We start from the raw sequence: 12,969 nt of genomic DNA on the forward strand, positions 1-12,969 counted from the left end.
CGATGGGCAAGAGGCGGCCAAAGGGTAACACTTACCACAGTCAGCTTGTCTAGCAGAGCCAGGCAGCCACTGTAGGGAGGTACCGGCTACCTCGTTGTAGCGCGGTACGGAAAGCATAGATAGACCCTCCAAAGACTAGGTGATGCTCAGGCACGCTCTAAGACCCTGGCATTGAGCAGGCTTACCCGTAGGGCAAGCCGGAAGACCATGGCCTTGGTCCCGCCCCCGCGCATGCCAGCCCCGCCCCCGCTCGCGCATAGCCCGAGCCCCGCCTTGGTTATGGACCCGCCGGGCCACCGTCGCCGGGCCCCGCCTAGCACGGCCAGGCGAAGGGGAGCCGGCGTGCGGGGTGTGTATGTGTTCGCTGGGCGCCGGCTCAGCCCCAGGAAGATGGTGGCGGCGGCGGCGGCGACTGAGGCGCAGCTGAAGGGGAGCACGACGGCGACAGCAGCGCCCGCGGGCAGGAAGGGCAGGCAGCACGGACCCTGCGCCGCGACAGGGGCCTGGAGGCCGGGGCCGCGCGCCCGGCTGTGTCTCGCGCGGGTGCTGTCGCGGGCGCTGCCCCCGCCGCCGCTGCTGCTGCCACTGCTCTTTTCGCTACTGCTGCTGCCGCTGCCCCGGGAGGCCGAGGCCGCTGCGGTGGCGGCGGCGGTGTCAGGCTCGGCCGCAGCGGAGGCCAAGGAATGTGACCGGCCGTGTGTCAACGGTGGCCGCTGCAACCCTGGCACCGGCCAGTGCGTCTGCCCCACGGGCTGGGTGGGCGAGCAATGCCAGCACTGCGGGGGCCGCTTCAGGTGAGTGCGGGTGGGGAGTGCAGGCCCAGCCCGACGTTCCAGGCCCAAGGCAGATGCAGGACTTGAAATCGCGAGGGTAGGGCTTGCCCCCCACACAGTGTTTGGTGGTTGTTTGCCTCCTGGGAGGAACGTTCATTTGGTGGACTTGGGGGTCTACCAGTGGTGGAAGGTTGAGAAGGAACGGGAACACGCGGGAGGCATTTGTTGCTGTGGGTTAGATTTGGGTCCTGAAGAATATAAAAGCCGACCTCGAAAACCGGCTTATTTAGGATAAACGAGGTATCAAGGAAAAGGTGAGTGAGCCAGTTCTTCAGCACTACCTTTGATCAGCCCAAGAAATTGGAGATGTGAGTGCCTGGGAGAAGCACAGCCGAGGAAGGGACACGCTGAGTGAAAATAGAAGATAGGGCTGGGTTGTAAGATGTCAGGGATAAAAGTACCATTGATTGTTGTTCCAAGGAAAGTGAAGAAACTAGTTTTTGGATCCTCATTGTTGGTGGCATATTGGAACGGGGCTGTCTAGGGAGGAGATTCCTATCAGTCCTGGATTCCCCACAACATGCAGTTGGCCTGGTTTGGGGCAGAACCTCTTGGCGAGCTCACTTATTAATTATCATTTATCTATTATCTGCTTCTGTTGTTCGAGAAGTTTTGGTACACACACACACACACACACACACACAGAGGTAGATCTACACACAGGTAGATTGATCAGCCAGAGTTTGGTGTGGTCCACAAGAAGTTAGGAACACAGAAAGGGGAAGTTTATGTACACAGAATCCCAAGTTACAAGAACTACAGAGTCATCTATATCTTGGGCTATATCTCGGGCAGATTATTTGTTGACTACCTTCCCCATATGACATGGGAAAGTGAGGGAATGTGAACATGGTGTAGGATTCTTGCTCCAATTGATCTTGTTCTAGTGAGGGACGACAGGCAGTCAACAAAATAACTAGGCAAAAGGAACACTTGGGATAATTTCAGATAGTAAGGGCTAAAAACAAAATACAAACAGGTGGTCTTACAGGATTCTGGCAAGCTGGCGACATTAGAAGCCAGTCATTTGAGTGTCATTTGAACCGAGACCTGAACCAGGCCAGCCGAGGAGAACCTGTGGAAATGAAGGAGCAGAGAGTGTGTGACTAGGAGTAAGCAGAGAGAACTTGGAGGAGGGGGTGACATTGGATTTGAACATGTGAGATTTAGTAGGATTTGCAAGCATGAAGTTGGAGAGAAGAATTCCAGGTGGAAAAAAAGGAAGCAGATGTAGTGGTGGAGTCCAGAAGAGTTTTGCCGGTACCCCTGTAGAAGAGAGTTGTGAGGGAGAAGTTTATCTAACATAAAAGATCTCTGTCAGCTCTTCTAGGGGACTCAGAGATCAGTGACAAGATGAGCCCTTAAGTTTTACAATGGAGAAACCAAGTAACCTCAGCACCAGTAGTTTGTGGGTTGTCTTATTGTTTAGGATGTGATTTTAGGCTGCAAGATACAGTGGTAAACAAGTGGTATATAATTTTGTCCTTGTAGAATTTATCTTTTTATTTGGGAGTAAATACCATAATGGAGCTGGAGAGATGGCTCAGGGGTTAAGAGTACTTGTTGCTCTTGCAGAAGACTTGGGTTAGGTGCCCAGCACCTAGATGGTGGCTCATGATCATTTGTAACTCTAGTTCCAGGAGATCTCACACCTTCTTCTGACTTCAGGCACCTGGCACACACTAACACATGAAATAAAAATAAATATTTTTAATTCTTTAAGACAGGGGTTCTCTGTGTAGTCTTGGTTGCCCTGGAACTTACTCTGTAGACCAGGCTAGTAGCATCAAACTCACAGAGATTGGCCTGCCTCTGCCTTCTGAGTGCTGGGATTAGAGGCATGTGCTGCTTCCATTGCCCCCACCCAATAAATAATTCTTAAAAGTTCTTTAATTTTAAATCCAGTAATCAATATATTATAATTTTGCATGACTGTGGAGGTGAAGAGCAGCAGCAGAAACAGAAGCCAGCTCATTTTAGAGTGAGACTAAGATTTGTCTTTCTGTTGAGATATTCCTGAGGGTGGGTGTTGAAGGGCAGGATGGGGGATGAGTGACATCAAGACAAGTTAGAGGGGAGATCCAGTGACCATAGCAGAGAGAGCAAAAGGGCCCAAGACTGCAGAGAGAGATTGGTGTGTACTATGCCAGATAGAGGTAGGACGTGGATTTAGAATTTTGACCTTTCACCAAAGAGCAATTGGATGCAACGGGTCACTCTGTTTTCATGAACTTATAGACTTAGAGACTGGAAACAGAAAGGGCATAGCCTTAAAGGTCAGTTGACTTTAGATGCTTCCAAGATCAAGGGGATTGGTGGAGGCACCTGCAGATTCTGAGAACCTGGACTATGGGCATGAGAAGTTATGGGCAGGTGATAGAGACTGCTGGTGTAGGTCAGAGCCAGACCCCACTGCAGCTGGTGGAGACAAGGTAGGCACCGTGTGGTACTGTAGAGATAAAATGGTTAGGTCTTTCTTTCAGACTGGTTTGTTCTTGGAAGAGAGAGCACAATAGTGAGGGGGAAAAGCTAGATCTTACTTTGAGTGATTGAGAGACAATATTTACACGACACAGGGACATAGGAAGGACTAGGCTGAGATAAGCTTAGATTTATACACAGAGTTTTGGGTGTTTTCAAGGTATGTACCTGGCACATGTAAGTTGTTGGTTGAAGTTATCTACCTGCAAGAGGGCTTGCCAGGGAGAGAAAGAGATCTGAGTGCCTACATGAATAGTTCAGAGAAGGGCCTTTGAAAACAGATGACAGGCACTCCTGATAGTGCCTCAGCTACTCTCATATGTAAGTGACTGTCACAGACATTCCCTTTGAGCTTGTGCTCAATTAAGATTCAATTATGACTGCCTCTGACAATACTATTATAGTAAGTGGCTTCTAGAATTATTAAAATAATAAAAGGTCAGGAGTTATAGCACACACCTATAATCTCAGAACTTTGGAGGTCAGGAATTCAAAGTCAACCTTGGGCTACATAGCAAGTTTCCAGCCATTCTGATCTTTATGAGTCTATCTCAAAAAAATAAAAAAATAAAAAATAGGGTTTGAGAGTTAGCTCAATGGTGAGAGTTAGCTCAAGAGTGCTGGTTGATTCCCAGCACTTGGGAGGCAGAGGCAGGCGGATTTCTGAGTTCCAGGACAGCCAAGGCTACACAGAGAAACCCTGTCTTGAAAAACCAAAACAACAACAACAACAACAACAACAAAAAAAAAAAAAAAAAAAAAAAAAAAAAAAGAGTGCTGGTTGATGGCCTCGTCTACTCCATGGATGTGTGCAATGTGTAGTGCACAGTACACATAAGATACATCTAAAGAAACTTGAAAAATACATGTATGTATATTTTCTGACAGGACACATCTGTCTCACACCCATAATCACAGCTGTTGGGAAGCTGAGACTGGAGGAACAGTTCAAGGCAAGCTTCAGCTACATTTTAAGTTCAAGAGTAGCCTGGGGCTACTCCAGCTTGTCTCAGAAACTAAAAATAAATGAAGAGAAGCAAGTTAGAGTCTTTTGTGAAAACATGTAGTGACTAAAGAGTTAAGTGATGTTTTGATTACAGGGATTGGTATGTATTCTGGTTTTACTTTCTTCATCATCATCTTCTCTTCTTTTTTTTCCTCTTCCTTCAAGTTAAACTAAGAGGATTGAATGAATACATTTTTTTTGGCTTAATTCTGATTTTCAGTGATATGCTGAATCTTGAATCTAGAGCCTCATGCATGCTAGGTGAACACTTTACCAATAAACAACATTCTCAATCCTACCATTTTAGTTTAGAATGGCATCAAGTCAGGATGGCTGTTTTTGTGCACATGAGTGTGTGCATGCAGAGGTCAGAGGATAACTTGGTTCTGGAGCTTGATCTCAATTTGTCAGGCTTGTGTGTCAAGTGCTTTTACCCACTAAACTCTCTTGCTGGCCCAGGTTTTAAGACTTACTTATTATGTAAGTCCTGTGTTAGAAGACTGTAGATCTTTCTTGTTACTTGAAAGGAATGTAGGATAATGAAGCATTAGATTTCACTAATGCTGTCACTGGGTTCATATTGTATGCCTAATTTAGGCAGAGGTATAGCACTTTATCCTCAGGAAACTCAGGTTGTGATATAAAATTATATTTTTTATGTGTATAGTAAATCACTTTTTTTCCTAAATGAAAGATGATTGAGTATAGAGAATAAGTTAATAGTATCAGTTCAATAAAAATAACTACAGCTGAATGGTTATTAAGGTAATATACTTTAATTTTTATGTGAATTTTCACTATTCAGTGATTATAATTTTCTATTTGTGATATTACTGTTGAAAGTTTTCTTAGGTGAATAAATATGTTTCCTTTAATTTAAAGGTTAAATATATTAAGTATGTTTGTGAAATTAACATACATTTAATTCCTTAAGTTACTTCTGTATAAAACTTGGAAGATGAAAGGAAGTAACAATAGATTGAGTCTGTATAATTGCATTGTTAAGACAAACTTTCTGGAGAAGAAAGCATTTTATTGGTATTTGTTTTGTGGCAGTGTATGTTTTAACAGTAGTGATGGTCATAGCAGCATCTCCCTCCATTTCAAGTATTTTTCCACTTTTTTGGGGGGGTATTCTGCCAAATGCCTTTTAGAAATTACCCTTTAATTCTTAGTGTTCCCATTTCATAGGTAGGTAAACTGACTTTGAAGTGTGGGGGCTTAAAAGTTACTGCTTGTGTATGAGAGCAGGATGTTTATATATATAGGGAGACATGCCTGTATATAGGCCAGAAGGCGATTTGATGAGTTGGTTCTTTTTCCAGGTGGGTTCTGAAAGTCAAATTCAAGTTGCCAGGCTAAGTGGCAAGCACCTTCACCTACCTTAAAGTATTCTTGTTTTGTTTGTTGTTTTGTTTTTTCCTATCTCCGAGCTAGGGATGGGACTCAGGACTTTTTACATGCTAGGTGTGCATTACCACAGAGCCAAACCTTAGTACAGAGCTTACAGATTTATTGGTTAACTTGTCCAAGGCTACAGAACTTCGGTGAAATTGGAATTTGAACTTAAGACTATGTGATTCTGAAATCCTGCTGTCTGTGATACTGTTTGGCCTTTCATTTTTGTCTGAGTCCAGTTACCTTTGTAAACATTCTATTGGAAGGACTGTTTTGATTCCAGCAAATGCCTTGAAAAAGCAAAGAAAGCAAACTAGATTTTTGTAATAGAAAAGGTAGCATAAAAGCATCTTAGTTGCTAGAGTTGTTGGCTGCTGGTCTGAGGACACAGATGCCCTTCTAACAGAGAGGGAGTTGTGAAAGAGAAATGAAGAAAATGGCAAGTGAGGTTTCTTTGTAACGAGGTAATTCTTGGTATTAAACTGAAGACCTACATTTATGTTCAGGAGCCCAATTAGTGTTTTTTTTTTTTTTTTTTTTTTTTTTTTTTTGTGCTATTTCAGAGTTTGGAAGAGAGCTTAGGGCATAGTCCACAGTAACTGGTACTGAGATCTGAGATTCTCCTGTATATTCCTGTTTGTGGCATTGGTCTGATACAGCTTGATATGTAGACGAGGCTGGTCTCAAACTTGCAGTAATACTTGCAGCCTCTCCAGTGCTGAGATTGCAGGTGTGAGTTACCATGCCTAGCACCTTTACAATATAGTTCTTGGGACTCTAATGAAAGTTGTTTTTACCTATATGACTGATATATATTTTGTCTTCTGTTTCTCTGGCACTTCTCTATCTTCTGTCATTTCCTGGCATCTTTATTGGGATGTTTTGCTGTCAGCTCCTTCTGAGCTAAGCCCAACACCAAACAGACTTCATATCCTCATTGAAAAGATGATAGTTCTTTCTTTCTCACTTTTTTTCCCTCTCAGTTGTAGGTTCTAGTTTAGCTAAGGAAAGCCCCAAACTTAGGAGGCCTGCTGTTCTTTATATCTGTCTAAAGGGTTATTAGTCTCCTCCCCTCTGTCTCACCTACACCTGGACTTTACCTTATTGCTGACCTGTCCGTGCTGCAACCTACATAACTGGTCTTTCAGACCTGTAATACGCCCCCACCCCATGTTTCATATAATCTCCTAAAAATGTGCCATTGTTATACTCAAAAGTTTTTTCTTTTTGCAGGGTCTCACTCTGTAGTCCAGGATAGTTCTGACTGAATTCATTGTGATCCTCCTGCCTCAGCTTCTCAACTATTAGGATTCTAGACAGAGCTACTGTGGCTGGCAGAAAAATTCTTTACAGTTCTTCTTTTGGAAGTAAAGTTACTTGTAGCCAAGCCTGACAATCTGAGTTTTATCCAAAGGACCCACACAGTGGAAGGAGAGAATAAATGCTGGAAAGTTTTTCTCTGACCTCACACATAGGCAATGTGGTGTATGTGTGTGCCTCTCTCCCTAATAAATGAATAAAAACTCACAGAGAAACAAGCACGACTTCTTATCGACAGAACGGCCTTGAACAGTAGGCTCTCATCTCCACGCATAGCCCCTCTTACAGACAAACCTTTCTACTTTGTAGAGTTTTTTTGTTTTGTCTTAGGTTTTTTTGTTTGTTTTGGTTTTGGCTGAATTCCCTGTTTACTCACTGTCTTTATATCTGCCCCCCGCCCCCCAAAAATAAAGAAGCTGGGGCTAAACTGGGGCCTTGTCCTTCCTAGGCAAGCTTTTTTACAACTGAGTTAAACCCCCAGTCTACTGTTTAATGGCTTTTCCAGGCTGTTTATGAACTTCCTATGTAGCCTAGGATAGCCTTAAACTGCTGGTCCTCCTGCCTGCTCCTCCCAAGTACTGGGTTTGTAGGGGGATGCCAGATCTTATTTTCAGTTACTTAATTAAACAAACAAACAAACAAACAAACAAAAACAGGTTACCACTGTATAGCCCTGGCTGGTCTGGAACTCTGTATAGATCAGGCTGTTCTAGAGGTCTTAGATACTTTGCTGGGATTAAACTTGTGTGCCACCATACCCAGTGTATCTTTAGTTCTTTACAAAAGTAGCTGGTTCTCCCAACATTACCTTCTTTTAAATTGAGCCATCAACCTGTTCAATTCATAGATTATCTTATGAGCGATTATTATGCAGTCAGTATATGATGCTGGACTAGTATGTGTTAGAAAGATTCAGTCTTTTGAGATCTCTAATAGACAACATCAGAGAGGAAAGGACTTTGAGCAAGTCTACAAGTTTGAGTGTGATTAGGCTCTCTGAGGAAGAAAGACTGCAGGAGGAATCAGGAGTTTTTGCATAGGCAAAGCATGGGTTATCATACTTAGTGCCTTCATTTCCTAGTGAGTTTTATACTACACACTTCTGGCTTGTCACAACGGATTCTCTCATAGTGCTAGAGGCTGCAGGTCTGAAATGAGGTAAAATTAGTGCATTCCTGCTTCTGAAGACTGGAGAGAATATGTTCCATGTCCTTGCCTTAGCTTTTGGAGGATCAGCAATCTTTGTCATTCCGTGGCAAGCTTAGTCTTTGCCTCCATCAGTCATTCTCACATGGTACTCTGACACAGAGTCCCATCACATGTACATGCATGACCTTTTTCTAATTTGATTGTGTCTGCAAAGACACATTGATGGTAACCAGGGTTAGGGCTTCAACATACATTTTTGTAGGACAGAGTTCAACCTACATTAACAATGGTTAATGGAACTGAAACATAAATGGGTATTGGTGATGAAGCCAGTGCTTATGTGCACCAAGGGTGGGGAATGGAAGTGGATTGGAAGGAAAGGACACTGGAAGGTGACAGTGATCTTTTATTTTCCCTTCCTAAGAGCCTGCAGCTTCAGGGTGTGTCCTTGACTGAGGGTACCCACCACTGAGGCTGCCAGTTTTTGATTGTGATTGTTTGGAGACTGGCATGTGACCTAAGCTGTCTAATCAAAGGGAATCTCAGGACTTGCTGGAGACTTCTCTGTGGTGTTTATGAAGGAGATGCTTTGTCTTTTCTGTAGTGACAGGCTTTAGAGGCAGCTAACAGTGCTTTGTGGAGAGGAATCCACCCCAAATCAGGGCACATTCCAGAGGAGGGAGGATGGCAGAGGGAACAGTGCTTTAGACCCAACTTACTGAACCTCTGGGCCAGGCCTCTCCCCAAGCACTACCTTCTAAAGTTGTGAGGTACTACTATTTTTATTTTTCTTAAGCCTTAGACTTGGTATCTTGTCAATTAAATTGAAACTTCCTGCTATGGCAAGTTTTGTAGGGAGGGAGGTCTAGCCAAGCAGGATTACTCAGCACCTCATACTGTAACACATTGCCATAGGTTACTTCTGTCAAAGGTTCCCAATATAGTCCAGTAGTTTTGTTTACTACAGTATAGAGGCATGAATATAAATATACAGAGGGTCGGGGTATATTTACCACCAAAACAGTTTTTACTAACTACAACTACTGGTTTAATACAATTGTAGCCCATCTTGAGAATTAAATACAGAAGTGACTGGTTGAACAGAGATTTTATGTTAATTTTTGGTTTTAATATGACATTGTTTCCAGAAGTAAGATGAAGCTGCAGTTATACTTTCTGAAGTGCTTGTATCTGAATATTTAGCAGCCACTGAGATGAAACTGATTTTCCACTTAAATAGAACTCTTCTGTTCTGCTTTTTCATGTTATAACTTTCTTTCCTTTTCCCTTCCTTACACTTTCAAACAAGGGATATTGACTGGACATTTGCTAGTTCCCCCACCCCCTCAGGATTGCTTTCTTGTACTTTTTTCTTATTCTATCATGCCATATCTTTCAGTTACTTTTCTTTCTTCTTATTTTTCTTTCCTCCATTCTTCTTCCATTTCTTGAGAATTGGAATTGTGTATCTCAGGCTATCTGCAGCCTCTCTTCCTTGTGTGTGGTGTGTGAGCCAGCCTTCTGAGTGCTGGGGTCACTGGCAAGCACCAACATAACCATCTGGGACATTAACTGCTTTTATTTTATCATTTGAGATTATAATTTGGTTTTAACCTTTCAATTTTTAATTCTTTAATTCTTCATATTTTTTTCTCTCCTCCAAGTTACATTTTGAGTGAACATTAGATCTGACTATGTATCTGCATATTTACTTGTTTAGAATACTTTATTTTTCATTTATAAAAATTATAGTCGTAGATGAATTGCATATTTTATAATTTGAGCTAAATAACATGGTAGTTATTAAGTGAATGAAATTTTCATTTAATTCCTCTTGGTCTTTTTTTGTATTCTTTTTTAAAGATTTTCTTTTTGGCAGTAGTTTACCCAGCCATGCTTTTCTAAATTATCATCTTTTCTAAGCATCCTAACACGTTGGGATTCCTCACATTTTGGCTTCCTTACTCTTCCTTTAAAGCCTCCCTCTCTACCCTGTGTCCCCTGACATCCATTATGGCTTAAACTGCAGGGCTTTTCTCCTCTTCCCCTCCATTGTCCTGCTCAGGGAAGCTGCTGAGATTTATAGCTTGCTGGGGCTGTGGGCAATTTTCTTTAAAACTCAAATAAAATTGTCCTTGAGCTTAAAATTAAGTGTCTGTGTGTGTGTGTGTGTGTGTGTGTGTGTGTGTGTGTGACTGTGAGTCTATAAGAGTATGTACACTATGCATGGGTGCCCAAGGAAGTCTGAAAAGGTTGGATCTCTTAGAACTGGAGTTGCAGGCATTTGTGAGCTCTGATGTGGTGTGTGGGTGCTGGGATTCAAACTGTCCTCAAGAGCCATCTATCTTACAGTGCCAGTTCCCTGGTCTCTCTTGTATTCTGTGTTTTGTATTTTTGAGACAGGAGCTTACTGTAGTTCTGCTGACCTCACAAAGCTCACAGAAATCTCCTGCCTCTGCATCCTGAGTGTTGGGATTAAAGGTGTGCATTACCACACTACCACATTCTAGATCCACACCCCAGCTGCCCCCAGTTGAAATGGTCTCACTCTGTGTATTTCAGGCAGCTCTTGAACTCTGTATGTAGCTTAGATCAGCCTGCAGTACTGTGATAATAGGCATGCACCATGAATCTTGTAATATAATTTGTAAATAAGGATCATAATTGTGCTGGCTAGTTTTGTCACCTTGACACAAACTAGAGTCATCTGGGCAGAGGAAACCTCAATTGAGGACATACTCCTGTCTTAGTTACTTTTCTATTTCTGTGAGGAGACATCATGGTTAAGATAAAATTAAAGCTTATAAAAAAACCCATTTAATCGGAGCATTGCTTACAGTTTCAGGGGATAAGTTCATGACCATCATGTCAAGTGTGATGGCTGGCAAGTAGGCATGGTACTGGAGCATTCGCTGAGAGCTTATATCTGATCCACAAGCAGGAGACAGAGAGGTACTAGACCTGGCCTGGGCTTTTGAAACTTCACAGCCCACCTGCAGTGACATACCTCCTCCACCAAGGCCATACCTTCTAATCCTTCGTAAACAGTTCCACTGACTGGGAACTGAATGTACAAATGTATGAATCTATGGGGACCATTCTTTTTTAAACCACCATAGTCCCCAGTCAGATTGTCCTGTGGGCAAGCCTGTGATGCATTTTCTTGATTGATGATTGATAGTTACCGTGGACAGTGCCACTGATGGTCCTGGGTACTCAAAGATCACAGGCTGAGTAAGCCATGAGGAGCAAGCCAGCAAGCAGCACTCCTCCCTGGCCTCTGTATCACTCCTGCCTCTAGGCTCTTACCCTGACTTCTCTCAGTGATGAAGTGTGATGTGGACCTGTAAGCTTAAATCCTTTTCTCCCAAGTTGCTTTTAGTTCATGGTGTTTTATCACAGTGATTGAAACCCTAAGACAACACGGTAGGTTTTGGAGTTTGTGTTTTGGTGGGGAGGGGTACTGAAAATTTAATCTAGGGTTTTGCACAGTGCTTGGACAAGTACCCTGCCACTGATGTACATCTCCAGTCTACAATGTACATTTTAAAGCTTATAATGATACAACATAAAAGAAAATTGAGTTTTAGTTTTTAAAATATTTTTTATGTTTAATGTGCTTTTAATTATGTAAAGAAAAACAAGATTTATGGATAATTTAAAATGACATTTAATTTAAGATCAAACTGGACCTGGTAGCACAGTCCAGTAATCCTAGGTACTTGGGGTCTAAGGCAGAAACATCACAATTCAAGGGCTTCCTGTCTACAAAGTGAGTTCAAGGCAGGTCTAAGTGACTTCGAGGAGAACTACTTTCTCTCTCTCTCTCTCTCTCTCTCTCTCTCTCTCTCTCTCTCTCTCTCTCTCTCTGTGTGTGTGTGTGTGTGTGTGTGGTGTGTATCTGTGTCTGTGTGTCTGTGTCTGTCTGTCTCTCTGTCTATCTCTCAGGCTTCAAGTAGAAGGGGTCTGCAATTGGGGGCTGTACTTGGCTAGAGCTCAGTCGGTGTGTTGCTTGCATAGCATGTGCCTACCCTGGGTTTGATTCTCAGGGCCACAAAAACTTTTTGAGATTAAATATTTATTAAAATATTGAATTTGACTGTTTCTCTTGTTAAAAATAGGTAATTTTCTTGTTCTGATGTGCTTTAAAAATTATCTCAGATTTTTTTCTTTAACCTTAATGATAGTTTCCAAGTATTTGTAAGTATTTTTCTGAAGAATAGCACATTTTCTGTTTGTTTTTTTCCCTTCTCCCTGTAAATGAAAAGACCAAGCCAGCTATAATTGTCACTTTGCTTACCCTTGCTTTAAAAGTATTTTTTTTATCTATTATTGTGTGTGGATGTGCACATGCCATGACGGTGGAGCAGAGGTCGGAGGATGATGCTGTGGAGTTGGCTCTTGCTGTTTACCTTTCTCCTTTCTTCCATGTTAAATACTAGAGATGTGTACAACGCTGTACAAGATTGTGGTCAGAAATCCTGGGAAGGTGATTGTGAAGCAGATGTCTGAAATGAGATTGATTTGTGGTCTTCTGTAACTTGTACTCGAATGTCATCATGTTTCTCTTTAACAAAGGCCATTAGCGCACTTTAGTTGGAACAGCATTTGAACAAACAAAAAAAATATTTTAATGTTAGTCAACAAACACTGACTAGCATTGACAAAAGTATTTGGTTGCTTAAAGGTGATTAGATGTTTGGTGCTAGGTCAGTTCCTGGAGTAGATTTGTTTTGAGCCAGGGACCTTCCTGTTTCTACCCTCTGAGTGCTGGAATTACAA

At 42.5% G+C, this 12,969-nt stretch overlaps 1 protein-coding gene across 5 annotated transcripts in view; it reads left to right on the top strand.

The window, feature by feature from the left end:
• The first annotated feature begins 306 nt into the window (after positions 1-306).
• Atrn (attractin) overlaps positions 307-12,969 on the top strand; it is a 125,370-nt gene continuing 112,707 nt past the window's right edge. For all 5 annotated transcript variants that reach the window (XR_013108812.1, XR_013108813.1, XM_034496592.2 and 2 more), the window contains exon 1: positions 307-794. Coding sequence is in view for 3 of the 5 variants with exons in the window: in XM_034496592.2 (XP_034352483.1) it covers positions 391-794 (404 nt within the window). In the remaining 2 variants the exon portion in view is untranslated. The remainder of the gene's footprint in view (positions 795-12,969) is intronic.

Source organism: Arvicanthis niloticus, chromosome 2, assembly GCF_011762505.2.
Source record: "Arvicanthis niloticus isolate mArvNil1 chromosome 2, mArvNil1.pat.X, whole genome shotgun sequence".
Classification (NCBI taxonomy): Eukaryota; Metazoa; Chordata; class Mammalia; order Rodentia; family Muridae; genus Arvicanthis; species Arvicanthis niloticus.